At 32.4% G+C, this 19361-nt stretch overlaps 1 protein-coding gene across 1 annotated transcript; it reads left to right on the forward strand.

Moving 5' to 3' along the window:
- The first annotated feature begins 15578 nt into the window (after nt 1-15578).
- On the forward strand, nt 15579-17647 carry LOC127107594 (glyoxylase I 4). Its single transcript, XM_051044888.1, has 3 exons — nt 15579-15903; nt 16002-16107; nt 17087-17647. The coding sequence occupies exons 1-3, from the start codon at nt 15749-15751 to the stop codon at nt 17357-17359; spliced, it is 534 nt and encodes a 177-aa protein (XP_050900845.1). The 5' UTR covers nt 15579-15748; the 3' UTR covers nt 17360-17647.
- The last annotated feature ends 1714 nt before the right edge of the window (nt 17648-19361 follow it).

Genomic DNA, 19361 nt, shown 5'->3' on the forward strand with positions numbered 1-19361 from the left:
TCAATAATTATAGCTACAGTCTCATGATACTATAATTTTCTTTTATTAAGAATTTCTTTTAGGAATTTCACATAAGTGGGTATTTGAGTTAATACCTCGGTAAAAGGAACATTGATGTGGATCTTTTTAAGGAGTTCCTCAAACTTTTTAAGCTGGACATTCACTTTAGCCTTTGCAAAACTTTGTGGGAATGGGATGGGTGGTTTATAGGGATGATGAGCAACATATGGTTCTTTCTTCTCGACTTCTTCCATAACCTCCTTTTTAGGCAGTGTTGGTTCACTCACCTTAACCTTTTTTTCTCTCTCATTAGAACTGGCCACTTTCTTACCACCTCGGTTTGTCACAACATTTAGGTCCCCTTTAGGATTTTGCTTGGGTTGCACCGAAAATGACACTGGAGGGACGAAAGTTGAAGCTTATTGTTGTGCAACCTGATAGATCTTAGACTCTAACATTTTATTATGAGTATCAAGATTTTTTCAATTTTGGTAGCCAACTGCCTAAGTTCCTCATTAGTGTGGAGGTTCTGATTTCTAAAATCATTGTTTTGACGAGTTTGCGTCACCACAAAGTTTTCCATTAAAAGTTCTAAATTAGACTACTTAGGGGAAACTAACATAGATTTTGTGGAAACCCGATGGTCCCATAGCTTGTTGAGGTTTGTTGTTGTTATAATAAAAATTTGGATGGTCTCGCCACCCTGGGTTGTAGGTATCAGAATATTGATTGTTCCATTGATTATTGTTCATAAAATTAACATTGTCTTGGATGGATACTCTTGTGAGAACCATTTGATAATCATTAGTAGTGTTCCTGTTTATTCCGCATATCTCACAGTAAAGAGTACTGGGGGCGACAAAAGCAACAATAGTGGGTGGAACAGGTTCAGAAGAAGTGATGCACAAACTATCAATTTTCTGGTAGAGAACATTTATCTTTGCACTCATATGGTCAAACATACTCACTTCATAGAGTACACCAGTTTTAGGGTTAGATATAGCGGTGACTTGTCGCATGCTTCCCCATGACTAATGATTCTTAGCCATTTGTTCTATTAAATTATATGCCACATTTTGGGGGTTATTCATGAGGGCTCCGCTAGAAGTCGCATCTAAGGCCATCCTTGTGGAGTAAAGGAGACCATTATAGAAGCTATGAATAATTTGAAAGACTTCTAGGCCAATACACGTTCGAACAACCTTGGGGGCAACTGTTTTGGATCGACCAAAGGCTTAAGGAAAGGGCCCAACGATGCACATGCCCAATCAAAATTATTCAGTATATAGTTATCACACATGAGATTCAAGGTACATTTTTCTTATCTTCACTTTTCACTACAATCATCTTGGACAATGAACTAAGTTGGGCGTTGGAGTGCTAACCTTACAGCTCCACTCTGTACCACTGTATTGGAGATCAACACCGACGATTTTAGAGTCCTACATCATCAATCAACATTAATTCTAATTCCACAATGAAATATATATATATATATATATATATATATATATATATATATATATATATATATATATATATATATATATATATATATATATATTTCAAAATTATGTTATAGAAATATATAATTAAAGATAGAGTTAAATATGTTTGGGACCCTCTTAGATATCTCAAATTTGGTGTTTAGTTCTTCAAAATATTTACTTCAAGGAATGGTCCTCCTAAAAAATTTCATCCATACTTTTGACCCCTTCAACAATTTAACGACGATTTTTACAATTTAACAATGAAATTAGCAATGGTTTTAACAATAATTTATTATTTAACGACTGAATTAACGACAATTTTAGTATTAGAGACAAAGTGTATATGAAAAATTATGAAAGACCATTTTTAAAAATAAATAAATTGAGAGATTAAAAATAAAATTTGAAATATTTAAAAGAAACACAAATATATTTAATCTTAAAAATATCTTTATGACATTTTCTTGACTATACAATTATGTAGGGAGGCTAACCTCTTCAAGGTAATAATTTCTTGCATGCTTTGTTTTTTTCACTTAAACTTTCTTAAAAACGTAACTTGAAGAACTTGCACGGCGTCATTGCTTTTGATTAAGCATATTAATATATGCATGACCTATTATATATATATATATATATATATATATATATATATATATATATATATATATATATATATATATATATATATATATATATATATATATATATATATATTGTGTTGGTCGTATAAATATGGTAAACAGTAAAAATTATGTAAATATAATATTTCTGATATATGAATATTTGGTCGGAGTCATTAAACCTTATCTTTTTTCTTTCTTTTGGTTGTTAGTTTGTTGTTGTGTATGGTTGAGTAGGAATTAGGTGATTTTTAATAATTATGTTTGGAATGGTGCAAAAATTCTGCTTTTCATTAAATCGATAAGTTGAGTTTGGATCTCTATTTTGTCTAAAGGTAGAGCTGATTTAGTTAAGGATGTGAGGTATTCCAATTTTAGGGAGTATGTTGGGGTGTAGTTTTCCTATTTGAAGTTGTGATTTTTTTTTTCGGTTCCCTTTTATTTTGGGTTAGCACCCCTTATACTTAATTAATATAATTTTTTATAAAAAAATATAATTTATATTATTTTGAAAAGAATCATTCTCATATCTATTCAACTTACTTTTTTTATTTAAGTTATATTAAATTTTATTAAATATTATAAATAATATTTTATAAAATAATTTATGATTTATTGTTTTAATATCTTATTCTCTTGATTTTTGACCAACTTATGTTTATGATAGAAATTTCAACTATAGAGTAATATAATACATTTCAAAATTAACTTTATATATATATCGCATAAAAAAACATTCTTTAGACAAAAGGAAAAGAAAGTGAACCAAGTTGTTTTTGTGGTTGTCTACTGTATACGCCATAATCCTCTCGTTAAAGTTTGAAATGTTAGGTATGAGCTAGTGTGATTATATTTAGCACTACTATTTAGTATTCATATATACCAAGTTGCTTTTGCTTTTTTTCTACTATGCACTGCATAGACACTTAACAGAACCAGTAAGGAATTATCACCCTTTTGCTTCATTTCTCGATCTATTTATAAAAGTGACAAATTTGAAAAAGAAAATATAATTATTATGCGGGTGTTCTTTTTTTTTTTTACATGAAAGAGAATAAAAGCATCTTTTTTTAAAGGCTCTGCATGTACTATCACAAAAGTTTTTATATGATTATCGCATGAAAAAATATAGCACAAGAGTTTTCTTTTAGGAGAGTTTGGGGTGTTTTTACCGAGATAATCCAGTTTTTAAAAAAAAAATTCCAAAATACCCACGTTTCAGAAAAATTCCCAAAATACCCCACTTTTAGAAAGAGACGCCAATTGAATTGGCGACTCCTCTTAAAACTTAAAGGGAGGCGCCAATTGGATTGGCTAGGGCAGGTGCCCTAGCCAATCCAATTGGCGCCTATGTGTAATTTTTAAGAGGAGGCGCCAATCCAATTGGCGACTCCCTTAAAAAAGCCTCAAATGACAAAACTTCCAAAATGCAAGTTGTAGATCTTTTCAAGACAATGAATTTGGACATAAATTTTGCATCATTTGGATTTTTTATGAGAAAGTTATGGGCAGATAAAGTTGGACTTCTGAGTTTTTCAACTGTTATCTGACCTATAATGTTTTGTATTATCCCATGTGTTTCTTTTAGAATTATGAAATTTTGTCCAACATAAAAATTGAAGTAGACATATCAAATTTTCCAATGCACTTGGTCCCACCTCAAAATAATTAAAAATGAGTGAGTTAGGTCCCTGCGAACTTGACCCAAAATTAGGGTTTCTGTCAAAATGACCTATAATGTTTTGAAATGAATGATGACCTTCCATGCTTCAAATGGATTTTTGATGAACATGAAAGTTGTTCATATGACGACTCTTCTTAAAACTTGAATGGAGGCGCCAATTGGATTGGCTAGGGCAGATGCCCTAGCCAATCCAATTGGCGCCTATGTGTAGGTTTTAAGAGTAGTACTCCCTCATAAAATGCCTTTTTTGTCTTATAAATAGATGCGTTGTGTGACCAATTGTTCCACAACTCATATAATCATTTGGCTATCATGTTTGATGTTCGTCGCCGATACGGTAAGGTGATTTATGCGAGAGACAAACCTCAATTGCTGATGCTGTTTTGGAACATCACCACGTTAGATCAACTGAAGAGGGAGCTGGTTCGATGGTTAGACGGGAAAATACCAGAAGGGGAAAAATCAGAAGTATTGAGAGACTTGACAGTATCTTTGGTTGGGTGCGAATGAAGACTGATAAGGATGCTAAGGAAATGATGTTCGGTCGAGACGACATTAATTTGATTGTTGTAATCAGTTAGAATTATTTATGTTTTCAGATGTTTTGTACTGATGTTTGTTATGAAACTCGTTGTAACAAGAACTTAATGATATATAATGATTGATTGTTACAGAAATACAATGTTACAAAAAGCTTAAGATCTAGATGATGCTCCTTGATTGGGACAGTTGTTTTTGTTGTGTCCTGGTTGACGACAGATACTACATAATCTTATCATTTTATCTGTGGAATCCATCTCTGTTCTGATACGTGTGCTGTTTGGCCTTCCTTTCTTCTTTCTACGCATCTCTTCATTGTGCCAAACAATATCTCCTTCATATGGAGGCCAATAATCCTCCATTGGTAGTACTGAAAAGCTTTGACTATATACATTCATGATGGCGTTGGCCTTGTACACATCAGATAAATGGTTGTAAGCGTCTTGACGAGTATAAGCACATGCTGCAATGACATGGGAGCAAGGTATGCGGAAGGCCTGAAATTTTCCACAATCGCACCAACTTCTGTGTAGTCTAACAGTGTAGGCTAAATTTGGTCTCCCCTCGTTGTTGCCCATTGTTTCCTGGACGCTAAAATTTTGTCTATGACGGTCAAAGACTGTTACAGCGTGTGTGCTAGCTTTGATGCTTTCCTCTTTCATGACCTTCATGCAACACTCACTAAATACTTGCCCAAACATTAACATTGCACTCCATCTTTCACCTCTGGTTGCGAACATAGAAGTCAACCTATAATAGGTTGATCTTACCAAGGCGGTTATCGGCAAATTTTGAATTCCTTTGAAAACCCCATTCATGCATTCCACAATGTTTGTTGTCATGTGGCCCCATCGACAACCACCGCCAAATGCTCTTGTCCACTGCTCTACTGGTATGTTATTTATCCATCTCCCCGCGTCTTCATTAGACAGTCTAATTTCATCACGATAATATTGAAATGACGGATGAGTTAAAACATACCCAACATTCACCACCTTCTTGCGAAGATTCTTATCTTTTATAGCACACATGAAGTTTTGTGCAATGTGTCTGATACAGTAGACATGTGTAGAAGGAGGATCATGTCATCCGTTGTCATGGTTGTTGTAGGCACTCTCAATGGCAGCATGTCTATCAGAAATTAAACATAGATTGGCTTGTGGAGCCACATGCGTTCTGAGATATCGAAGAAAGAAACCCCATCCACCAGTCGTTTCACCTTCAACAAGAGCAAAGGCAATGGGAAAGACATTGTTGTTACCGTCTTGTGCAACCGCCATGAGCAAAGTACCCTTGTATTTTTCGTATAACCAAGTGCCATCAATTTGCAAGATAGGTTTGCAGAAAGTGAAACCTTTGATGCACGGGTCAAATGCCCAAAAGAGACGGTGAAATATTCTATTACCTGTAGCACAGGTTCCGTCTGGCATCATTGCTGGCACTGTCTCCATAATTGCCACAGTTCCTGGGACATATGTTTTTAGTGCCCATAAAAACCGTGGCAATTCCTTGAATGAATCCTCTCAGTTGTCGAAAACCTGTTCAACAGCCTTTGTCCTCGCAATCCATGCTTTCTTGTAAGATGGAGTATAATTATATGTTGTTTGGATATGGGATATAATTATACTCACCTTCACTGATGGGTCTTTATTTACCAATGGCAGAATGTCTTGACATATCAAAGTTGTGCTCAGTTTACGGTGATCTTGTTCAACGTTAGTTGCAACACAACTGTGCGGTGGGTCTATTGAAGCGATCTCCCAAGCGTCATTTTTCTTCTTGTAAGACGCAACCAAACGAAACTTACAAAGCATGTTACGACATTCGATAACATACCTTCTAGAATCAGTGCGTTTCACAGTAAAGTCAGCAAAGTTGTTCATGTGGAATTTTTTGATTGCCAATACACATTCTTCTTTGGTACGAAACATGTCTCCCACCTTTTATTCGCCTACTGGTCTCGGATACGGATTATAGAAGACACTGTCGGATGTTTCATCGTCGTGAAGATCCATATTTGTCATATGTTGAGGCGGATTGTAGGCATGACTATGAGGTATTGGTGGTGGTTGATCATCATCTTCATCGTCGTTGTTCAACATGTGATCAACCTGTATCTCGGTCTCCTCTTCTTCTTCATCAATAACGTCGACTTCTACTTCTGCTTCTGGGTTGAGTTCATCTGACCATTGTGCATCATCTGCATCATCTTCACCAGCTTCATCCTGATCGGTTAGTTGAGACTGTTGAGATGGTATACATCGTTGTAGAGTAATGTACAACTCGATACAATTGTTGCCTGAATGTTCATGACTAACAAACATGTTTTCAACATCTTCATCGTCTCGGACCTTAAGGGGGAAAAACTTGCATTGACCATTCTCAAAAAATATTGGATTTTGATATGTGATCTTTGACACAATACCTGATCCTATAAAGGATTGTATTCTTTTTTTCAAATGCAAAAAGGTTGCATTTCTCTTGATCGTGATTCTAATGGTATCAGTGTTTCGAAAATAAAAATCATGAAGCTCAAACTCAAAAGTTTCACCGTTGCAGTGAATGTTGACACTGTATAATGATGAAGATGACATTGTGGAGATGAAAACTATTTTGCAAGTGCAGATGAATGTGAGTGAAGTGTCTTGGATGTTGATAGTAATACACTTAAATATATGGTATCAGTTTCTCACATGCTAGCTAGTTCTGAGATGATGTGTCAGACATTCAAGCTACTCTAAGATGATGTGTCAAGCATGCTAGCTAGTTCTGAGATGATGTGTCAGTCATGCAAGAAAGTGTGAGTTGATGTGTCAACCATGCAAGCTATCAAGAAGTGACTCTTCAGCATGCAGGAGACAGGACAGCCACATGTCTGACATGTAAGCTAGTTCTGAGATGATGTGTCAGTCATGCAAGACAGTCTGAGATGATGTGTCAACCATGCAATTTATCAAGAAGTTAGTCATCAGCATGCAGGAGACAAGACAGACACGTGTCGGACATGTAAGATAGTCAGAGATGATGTGTCAATCATACAAGCCATCCACAAGTGACTTGTTCAGCATGCATGAGACAAGACTGCCACGTGTCAGAGCTCTCTGGCATGGGTCATGAGCTCAGCTACGCCGGTACACCATCATTGAATACTGAAGATTATGCTGACTTGGCTGAATACCTCAACGGATCTTCTCCTGTAAGAGGTAATGACGCTCCTGGCCCCTCAGATGAACAAACACCGGTGCAGAATCGTCAACGTGGGTTAGGGCCTAGGGTTAGGGTAGCTAGGGGATGTGGGACCGGAGGTCGGTTAGGTGATCTCGGTCATCACCATTAGGTTTCTTTGTCTAAACTCCAAATTTTATTAATATCAAGTCGTATTATATCAAATTTATCTTTATGTAAACTCCAAACATTAGGTTTCTTTGTCTAAACTCCATTTTGGCAAAATTCACATACACATGTTTTGACTCAAACCCTAATTTTGGGTCAACTACCCAAGAACCTAACTCACTCATTTTTTATGATTTTGAGGCGGGACAAAGTGCATTGCAAAGTTTGAGATGTCTACTTAAATTGTTATGTTGGAAAAAATTTCATAATTCAAAAATAAACACATGTCATAATACAAAACATTATAGGCCACATAACAATTGAAATGTCAAAGAGTCCAAGTTCAAGTGCCCATACCTTTCTCAAAAAAAATGCAAATGATTCAAAATTTTAGTCCAAATTAATTATCTTGAAAAGATATACAACTTTTATGTTGAAGGTTTTGTCATTTGAGGGTTTTATCATTCAAACAGAAGGGCTTGAAGTTGGTCCCTTTTGGCAAAATTCACATACACATGTTTTGACAGAAACGCTAATTTTGGGTCAAGTTCGCAAGGACCTAACTCACTCATTTTTAATTATTTTGAGGTGGGACCAAGTACATTGAAAATTTTGAGATGTCTACTTCAAATGTTATGTTGGACAAAATTTCATAATTCTAAAAGAAACACATGCAATAATGCAAAACATTATAGGTCAGATAATAGTTGAAAAACTCAGTAGTCCAACTTCAACTGCCCATAACTTTCTCAAAAAAAATCCAAATGATGCAAAATTTATGTCCAAATTCATTGTCTTGAAAATATATACAACTTTCATGTTGGAGGTTTTGTCATTTGAGGTTTTTTTAAGGGAGTCGCCAATTGGATTGGCGCCTCCTCTTAAAAATTACACATGGGCGTCAATTGGATTGGCTAGGGCACCTGCCCTAGCCAATCCAATTGGCGTCTCCCTTTAAATTTTAAGAGGAATCGCCAATCCAATTGGCGACACCTCCTAAAAATGGAGTATTTTGGGAATTTTTTTGAAACGTGGGGTATTTTGGGAATTTTTTCAAAAAACTGGATTATCTCGGTAAAAAAACCGAGTTTGGGGATAGAGCCATATTTTGTATATAGTTTAAGAAGTTCAAAACAACTTTGTACGAATATTTGAAAAGCAACGCCCATGCCAAATTGATACAACTCACTGACAAATAGTAAATAATGAGCAATAATTTAGACATTACAACATATTAAGGACGTGTAGGATAAACATTAACGCATCATTGTTGTAGAATTTTTTTTATTGAAAGGGGAGTTACAAAAAATTTGTCAAATAAAAATTGAACACTTAGTTGCAAGAGGTAGCTTCCATATTCAATTTTAGTCATAATTTTGATGTATAGTTAACAACTAATAAAACTCGCTTTAGATAATATATTCAATATTAAAATTTTCATTATATAATCAATAGTTTTTTAACAAAAATAATAAAAGTTGGTTGCAATCTCTAAATTAATTTAGTAACTTATTTTTGGCATCAGAAGATTTATTTCTGCAATGTAATTTTATCATCAATTCGTAGTTAATTAATCTCCAATCCTATAAATTGATGAATGATAAATTGGATATTCTTAAAAAGATGATGCTTATAGCCATGGTTGAAACTAAAAATTGGTATCTCCATAACAGATACTAAAATTGAAACCATTTTTAAATACATCACAAGTTTTAATAATGACTTTTCATGTAGGTGAGAGATTTTTTTATCTAGGAACATAACATAGCTTATTTTTTTTATCAAGAATTTTTTTCAATCTTCCAAACTATAGATACAATTTATTGTGTGATTCCATCAAGCTCTAAACATATTTTCATAACAAATCAATATTTTGCAAACGTGTCAGACAAATTCCTAAACAACAATATGCAATAGATCAATCCTTCATACCATGTCAAATAAAAATATTGAGGAGACCAATAAACTCACATACTATATGCAGACAAAGAAGTAAGAACGATATTGGCAAAAATGACACATTTCGCTTTGTTCAAGATTCTACATTTTCAAAAACAAAACATTTAAGATGTTGATCCTTTGTTTTGCGTGTGCCGGTATACCGAGTCAAACTAGTAGCAAGTGATAAGAACCTTATTTATCCCACGAGAATTATATTAAGCATTTTTGTCTAAGAAAATTATGAAATTTAAAAAAATCATTTTTCTTTCTTGGTTCTAACGACAGATTTTTTTACCCCTTAAAAATTACTATCTGACAGTCAGAAATCAACAAGTTGAAAATCTCATCAAACTTAGTTACATCAAATGTGTAAGTCTTTGTGACTAATTTTTCATTTTTTGGTTCTATGGGAATCTTTCCATTCGAAGGCTTCAGTGATTTACATCTATATGGAGGTCCAAACTTTAACTCTGCCACGTTGACCTCACTCTCTTCTAAATAACTGGTATCTGTGTCAAACAAACTATCTATTTCATCTATCTCGACAAACACAACTTTTTCTTTTTTCCAGTATTTACTCGATCTGGCTTTTTCAGCCTTCAAACGTTCAACCTGACGTACCCTATTCGCTAATTGGACTATATCCCTAAGGTACTGAGTATCTAGTTTTTTCCTGATTGAATAATCTATGCCACCGGTAGCCATTTCGACTAACTCATGTTCGAGACTTACATAAAACATCTTGCTTTAAAAAGTTTAAACCTGTTCAGGTAATCATCTACCCATTCAGGCATTTTACACCTGACACTAGCCAACTCCTTAAGGTAAATTTTCAATTGGCCCATATAGAACTGCTCGTGAAACACTCCCTCTAATTGATTCCAGATATGTATGGAATTAGGGGGAAGTGTAGTGAACCACGTAAAATATTTTTTTTTAGAGAATTTGGAAAGCATTTCATCTTCAAATTCTTATTATTGGTTATATCCCCTGCATCAGCCTGGTATCTAGCTACATGCTCAAATGTCGACTCGTTAGTCTCACCAGAGAACTTAGTAAATTTGGGGATGGAAGTTCAGTTTGTCGAGCATACTTTGACAAATGAGATATATAGTTAGGCCTATGTAGGCCAATATTAAGGCCATTTTGGGCCAAGATCTGTTTAACCACGTTTGTTATGTTATTTTATCCCGCCAAATTGTTATGTTGGACATTTCTAAGTACTTGGTCGACATTCTGGTTTCTGGGCATATAAATTACCTCAGGACCATTATGGTATTGACTCAAAACCTTAATGATTTCACTCTGGTGCAAAACTTTTCAGTATATAAAATTAAAAATCAAAACCAGAAAAATAATTTATAAAAAGGTTTACGCCAACTTATTACCGAGTCCCGTCGGAACGACGGTCCTCACATACCAGACTCAAAGCAATTTAGTCGAATATGGTATTAAACATAAACATGCAATTCATGGTAATGGAAATTAACAACAAAATTTTAAGTAAATAAACTTTAAACAAGTAGAAATAAATTAAAGCAATTATATAAAGAACCTGAAAAACTGGAATTAATGTGGAAATAACTTCGTACAAACAACGGAACGGAGAATAACTTATAATACTGGCACAATTACTTTGATCCAAGCTTACACTAAAAAATCCTAAGAAATATAGTGTGATAGTCCCCCAATGCGAGAGCTTTATCATTTTGGAATGTATGTTTTGCTTAAAACTAAGAATAAAACTTATGCGTCTAAACTTTGATCTCAAAATATGATGAAAACTATCAATATATAGTCATATGCTACTGGAAAACGTCCATAAGTCGTGTGGAAATCGTGGAGAAAATGTCCATAAGTTGGTGGAGACTGAGCAAATTGGTTTCCTTATTTTTCTGAACTGCGCGTTCATGGAGAATGCCATGAGGTTCATAGAGAACACCATGGCCTTAAAAAGTGGAATATGTGTCTTGTGAGATGCATGGCGAACGCCATGCACTAGAAAATGATTATTTATGCGCTTTTTCTTCATTTCTTGCTCTTTTTCCCGGTTTTCTCGTACGAATGCTCTTCTTCGATAAATACCTAAAACAATTAAATAATATCGACATAATACTACAAAAACATATGAAAATAACACTAAATTGCATGCGAATCGAGTCGAAATATATATGAATTTTCACGTTTTTTGTTAATATTAATAATGAGTCAGTTGCTTTAGTAGAAAAAACTATTAAGTATTGTACCACTTAATATATATGTTACTACTTTTGTCATTGCTTCTTGACCACACAAATTTATTATCCAATTGTGATCACATGTTTCTAACCACACAACTTATACCAGCTTTCTCATGTCATGCTACTTGTACTAATCTAATTGCAATGTATCAGTAAAAATAAGAAAGAGGAAAAAGGAAACAAAGAGATAAAGAGAAGGAACATGTTGAAAAGAAGAAGAAGAATAAGGAACTTGGAAGAACTTAGAGCTTGGGTTTTCTTCACCATTTCATCTCATCATTTCTCAATAACTTCTTCATCTATTTAGCAAGGTGGATTCTAGGTAGAAACTATGTGATTAAAGAAGTTAGGGTTTGTAAAACATATGATAGAAATTGATGATTCTTGACATGTTGTTATGTTTTCTTCCATCATTCATGTGAAATTGCTATGATTGTTGTTGTTGAATATGATTGAGCATTGTTATGGTTAGAGTGGTGGATTTTGGTGTATTATACCATGAAAATCTTGTGTCTTATGGATGGTTGTTGTTAGATGAACTTAGGGATGGTTAGGAATGGGAAGAAACATGTTTTAACAACTATTTTTACAGGACTCACTGTGACAATCGATCGTCACTGCCTCACAATCGATTGACCCTTCACAAAAAAGTTGAAAATCACGTTTCAGGAGCAATACAATCGATTGCACTATGTTAACAATCAGTTATTCTTTTCAAAATCATAAACAAAGAGTTATGGAACTTGGTGCAATGATTGTGGGTTTTGTGCAATCAATTGTAGCCTTTGGTTTTTGCAAAAGTCATGTTTTCTGTGCTTCCTAAACTATCCTAAGGGTCATATAACTTGTCCTATGATATGTGGGCATGGAATTATCATTGACTCAACTATATTTTATATATGATAGCATGATGAATATGTTTTGACTTAATTGTTGTATGAATGTGATATTATGATTGAAAATTCATAATGATTGGTGAGGAAAATCCTAGGTGCAAACTAATTGAATGAACTAGAAAGATAATTAGGATATGATGAATAACTTAAAGGCCAATTCTTGTACACAATGATACCTCGGTGTGTATCATGGACAAATAATTGTTAAGCCATGAATGATAGGCATTGTATGGAACATGTGTTGATGATGTGATTATTGGTGAATGAGGTTGCCTAGTGTTTGGCGAATTCAATCATGTTTTGTGGAACTAATCATGTATTCAGATAAAAAAAATCCTTGAGGGTGCGCATCCCCTTTGATATGCTTATGTAAAGTAGGAATGGGATGTGGCACCAATGAATCGTACCTCAATTGGGTTTGAGGCCCAATCATGATGGACACCTAAGTGGGTTAGAGGCCCATACGGTGAAAGATACCCTAAGTGGGTTAGAGGCCCATACGGGTGACGGTCCCTTGAACTGAGTTTAAGTCTCATGGAGGACCCGATATCCACCATGAAAGTAGAATCATATGAGCATGCGTGAATCGAGCTTGCCCTAGACGTAGGTCCGCTCGAGGATTGATGTTTCATGAATCTGAATAGTGATTTTTTTGAGTTATGAGAACTCAGGTAACATGTTGTCATATATTGCGAGATTTTCCCCTTTGCTTAAGTCTTATTTCCCTTGTTGAGTTAAGCTAGAAAATCGATTAGAAACCCTGTAGAGCCGAGGGGACCCATAAGATAGGGAACCCACTAGGATTATTATCTCACCCTATGTTGTTGATTATTTTTCAAGTAGTTCTGAGCAGGTGAAGGGTAATGACAAGATAACTTGATGTCCTTACTTGTTCGATGTTTTAGATGGCTTTTTCTGCTGTGTAGATATTACTTTTAAGATCATTCTATAATGATCTAGTTCCTAGTTTATATTTTTGGGCACCATTTTATATATTGTGCCATAATTGTATTCATTTTGGACATGTAATATGCACAATGTTACTACTAGGCACTTATGTATTTCAATACCAACATTACAGCTATGTATAATATGTAATTCTAGACATGTATTATATACGGGTGTTACATCTCATATTTCCTTGATATTTAATTCTACAAGAGTAGTAGAGGCTTGCTGATGCACGAAAGGACATATGCAAGTGAGATACTCAAAATATTTGAGATAGAGAATTGCAATGCAACTTCGACACCATCTAAACTAAGACTGTAATCAATGAAGGACTCAAATGAATATGATGTTGATCCAACACGATAGAGAAGACTCATTGGATCATTGAGATACCTCTATCACACAAGGCATGATCTAACATATAGTGTAGGCATTGTGAGTAGGTTCATGCAAAAACCAAAGGTATCTCATATTGCAGCCACCAAGAGGATACTAAGGTACCTTAAAGGAACACTGGATAATGGAATTTTGTTTCTTACATCTGATTCAGGAAAGGAATGCAAACTAGTGGGATACATAGACTCAAGGTGGTGTGGTGATGCTAATGATAAAAATCCACAGTTGGTTATGTGTTTATGCTAGGTGGTGCACCAGTTGCTTGAAGCTCGAGAAAAAAACCAGTTGTAGCTCTGCCATCATGTGAGGTTAAGTATATAGTTGTCTCTCTTTGTGCATGTAAATCAACATGAATGGTGAATCTGATTAAGGAAATTGCAGGTAAGAATCATGGAGCAATGATCATGAAGATTGATCACATGTCTGCTATCAATTTGGCTAAGAATCTAATAGCACATGGATGAAGCAAACACATTGAGATGAGATTCCATTATCATAGAGAGCAAGTAACAAATGGGAAACTAAACTTAGAGCACTACATAACTAAGAATCAGATTACATACATCATGACAAAGGATGTGCATGTGGATCTGTTTAAGAGATTGAGAACTATGATAAATGTAGATATATTAGATACAATGAATTAAGTGGTGTGTTAAATATGTAATTTTGTGTTAAACATGTTTGTAAATGCAGGATTCGACCGAGTCGAAGTTATATGTATTCGATAGAAAGTCAAATACATTTTATAGTAGTTGAATATGCATGTATTCGACATAGAGTCGAATACAGTTTCTAGTAGTCTAAGGTGTGTGTATTCGACAGAGCCGAATACAAGTTGTTAAAGTCAATTAGTTAGTTAATTAGAGATTACTTTATGTGCAATTAGTCTCATTATAAATAGGAAGTCACTTTATATTTGTATTATACATAAGTTCAGATCAAAGAGATCAACAAATAATCAATACATTCTTCATTTCTCCTACATAATCAATACTCTCTCTCTCACACACACACACTCTCTCTTACACACACACACATATATTCATTTTCAAATCGTTGCACAAAAAAATCATAAAAATCTTAAATCAATCAAAAAAGCGATTGAATCTTCTCCTATCAACAACATTCCAATATTTATTTGAATGAATTTAAATTTAAACACCCGTAGCATCAATATTAGTCCTTTTTAAAATTATAAAATAGTTTAGAACTTGAATTGGGAGACAAAGATACTAACTAAGATAAGTTAGGAAAAACAATATAAATCCATCCTAATCACAATAACCTTAACCGTATATATCAAAACACATCATCTCACGTGTCAGGGCCCCACATAACACAATCCTAGTCACCAACGTGTGTTTTTATCATATCACGTACAAAATACGTAACCGACACGTATGACACATACGGACACGTGGCAAACATTCGTAGCTTCTCCATCTTTATATAAACCAAGTATCCTGTTATGTAAATTCCGTGACATATCTTACAACCAAACATTTTTTGTTTCATTTTTCTACCTCTTGTATTCCTTGACAATATTTGTAATCACATTCATTAATTTTCTCAAAAGTTTTTATTTATAATCATTTTTTGATACCTTTATCTTTCTTATTTTGTTCAATCGGGTGTTGATTTGTTTGAGAAAATGAAGGAAAGTGTTGGAAACCCTTTGCACTTGAAATCTGTGAATCATATATCACTCATATGCAGATCAGTGGAAGAATCAATGGATTTTTACCAGAATGTTCTTGGTTTCTTCCCAATTAGAAGGCCTGGTTCTTTTAATTTTGATGGAGCATGGTATTATTTATTTATTTATTCTTCTTAGAAATTAAATTTTTTTTGTTGATTTTATATATGAAATTTGATTTTTGTGTATGGTGAAATTTAATTTGCAGGCTATTTGGGTTTGGGATTGGTATTCATTTGTTAGAAGCAGAGAACCCAGAAAAGTTACCAAAGAAAACAGAAATTAATCCAAAGGATAATCATATATCTTTTCAGGTAAACATTTTCAGTAAATTTTATATTATTGTTTGTTGATTATTGTTGTTCAGGTTTAAAAAATAAAAATAAAAGACGTGATTCAATTGATGAAGGAACTTGATAAAGAAATGGCCTAAAGTGACTGTATAGAAAAAATCCAAAAATAAAATTAAACATATGTGTGTGATATCACGGACATTTATGCAATCTTTAAGGTCTTTATCATCTACTTTTGTTTTGGGGTGATAAGGTTTTTGTAAATTGAAAGAAAAATAAATTAAATTTATTTTTAAATTTTTTTATTACTAAAATTATGAATTTAATTTTTTAAAATTAATTCTATATTTTTAAAATTATTTTATTTTTTTCAAAAAGTAAATAATACATGCATTATTATATTAATTAATGAAATATAACATCATTAATTTGCTTTGCCTAACATCCTATCATTCATTCTATAGTAGCTATCATAGCATTAATAAGTCAAGACATTTTACCTAATACGTTTTCTCTTTCTTTTTAAGTGTTTCTTTGAAATTTTTATATTTTAAAAATAATTTTTTTTATGAAGAAAAGAATTTATTAAATATTTAAGAGTATTATATTTAAAATAAAAGTATTTTTTAAAATAAAATATTTGGTTATAAGAGATATTTCACTTATATTTATCATTATTAGTATATAATAAAATAAAAAAATCATTAATAATTGTCCAAAAAAATCAACTAATATTGTTGTAGGACGGAGTTAATTTCACTTATATTTCACTTATATTTCACTTATATTTCACTTATATCATTATTGTATGAAATATGACATCATTAATTACTATATATTGTTGTAGGAAATATTCCATTAATTTTCATTGTATGAAATATGAGACGTGTTTATTTTAGCTTTAAATTTTTTACATAAATTACACTATAAAAATCTCTAAAATTTAATCACTTATTTTTTCCCTCAATATATGATTGTTTTTGAATTGGTAAATTGTCAGTGTGAGAGTATGGGAGCAGTTGAGAAAAAGCTGAAAGAAATGGAAATCGATTACGTTAGAGCAATAGTAGAGGAAGGTGGAATTCAAGTAGATCAGTTATTTTTTCATGATCCAGATGGATTCATGATTGAGATATGCAATTGTGACAGTCTTCCTGTGATTCCATTAGCTGGTGAGGTGGCAAGATCATGCTCTCGTTTGAATCTTCAACAACTAATGCAGAATCAGAATCAGCAACAACAACAACATCAGATACATAAGATTGTTAAGTGATTGGTTATTATAGTATTGTTGTGATTGTGATGTGACCAATTCATGCATCTTCGATGAGTCATGGAATTGTACTTGCTTTTCTTTTGTTGTTGCTTTCTACTTGTCGATTTATGATGTTGTTTTTATTTATTATGTACTTGTTATTAGTAAATAATTGTCAAGTTGTTTGTACTCGAAACAGAGTGGTTTTTTTTAGTTGTTGTGATTGGTGTTTGGTTTGTTATGGTCTTTTCTTTATTACAAGTCTATTTGTCTAAGGTTTGGTATATAATATTGTCTTTTTTGTTATTTATGTTTTAAATATTGTTTAATTTAATTTAAAAGAAAAGGATATAATGGAGTGGGACCCCCTTTTCAATTTTTATAAATATATTTGAATTTGGGAGTTAATATTAATTAGTTAATTCTACCATAAAATAGTAATATTTTTATTTATTTTATTTCATTCTACTCCATTCAGTATTATAAAGGAACAATATTAACTACACTAACTTGCATATTTTTCGTGTTTGTTTATATGGTATCAACTTTATAGTACATTTAACATAACAGTTTTTTCTTATCGATCCAAGCAATACTTGAACAAGTGTCTTTAACCTCTCGAACCTCTTCCTTTGAAAAAGATCAATCTAACTCAACTCCACTGACTATAACTCTATTAAATTGGTACTATATATCTCTCAATTTTATAATAAAATTGAGGAATTTGTTTATAAATTATATTATTAACATATAATATTATTGTTTTTATAAAATATTAAAATAAAAATATTATTTCATTAATATCAATGAAGAATAAATGTTAAATATAGTATATTCTTTATGATTTTTACATTTATTTATTTTTGATATAAAAATTAAAAAAATTAAATAAATTAAATAGATATTAAATTATATAATTATATAAGAACACAAATCTTGAATTCCAAATAATTTTCTTATTAATTATCATTCTATCACATTGCTACAGTGCTGATTAAATATAAAGAATTTCTTTTTGCACTTACAATCCACTGATTAAATATAAAGAATTTCTTTTTGCACTTACAATCCATCAAATATAGTATTCTTATCAATCACATATTATCTATCACATTGATACAGTGCTCTGATTAAACATAAAGAATTTCACAACGTTTGGGTTTCTTGTAGATTCATTAATATTCATAATGCTTTTATAATGATGCTGATGCTTTTAGATTTCACAAGGATCATTAATGATAATGTCTTGAGCATTGATACTCGTTAAATGACCAACAAAGATTTGCTTATTAAATGAACAACAAATATTTGTTTAAGGACGGTGAAGAAACACACTTATATTTTACCTTAATAAAATAGTTTCAACCCAATTGCCATATATCTCTCGATTTCTATTAAGAATCGAGGGGAAAAAGTTTTTTTAAAAATATTTATATTGTTTACACAGAATAATAAAATAAATTGTTCAATGACATACCTCTCAATTTCTGTTAAAAAACGAGAGAAAAAAGTTTTTTTTATATTTACATTGTTTACACAGAATAATAAAATAAATTGTTCAAACAAATCAAGAGTTTGACAATTGATTCTGGGAGAATAACATATCTTTCTAAAATTCTGATAAGTTATTTATTTCAACTGAGATTTTTTTTTTCTGTGCTTGCAATCCATCCTAAAGAGATTTCATTATTTTCGACAAATATTTTTTATGGAAAATGCTTTCACATGACAAAGAACATGAAAGAGAAATGGATGATTGTTTTTAGGAATAAATTTCTCAATATTGTCAACCGAAGGAAGCAATAAAATTTTCAATATTTTCTTTAATTTACGACATATGAAATTTATTATAAAATATTTTGTTCAATATTGAAGAACATTGAATATTTTTAATGTCTTGTAATATATCCCAGAGAATGATTCGTAAGACTTAGGGTAAAATCTGATTAACGAGTATTTTTATAATAAAATATGATAATCTAATCCCTAATTTTTATATACAAATGAATAGATCATTAAT

Source organism: Lathyrus oleraceus, chromosome 7 (genome assembly GCF_024323335.1).
Source record: "Lathyrus oleraceus cultivar Zhongwan6 chromosome 7, CAAS_Psat_ZW6_1.0, whole genome shotgun sequence".
Taxonomy (NCBI): domain Eukaryota; kingdom Viridiplantae; phylum Streptophyta; class Magnoliopsida; order Fabales; family Fabaceae; genus Lathyrus; species Lathyrus oleraceus.

Bases quoted from the DNA above. Each gene is read 5' to 3' on its own strand.
- LOC127107594 (XM_051044888.1), top strand. From the start codon at position 15,749: ATGAAGGAAAGTGTTGGAAACCCTTTGCACTTGAAATCTGTGAATCAT. The intron at 15,904-16,001 runs GTATTATTTATT...TTTAATTTGCAG, and splicing joins TTTAATTTTGATGGAGCATG to GCTATTTGGGTTTGGGATTG. The intron at 16,108-17,086 runs GTAAACATTTTC...GTAAATTGTCAG, and splicing joins ATAATCATATATCTTTTCAG to TGTGAGAGTATGGGAGCAGT.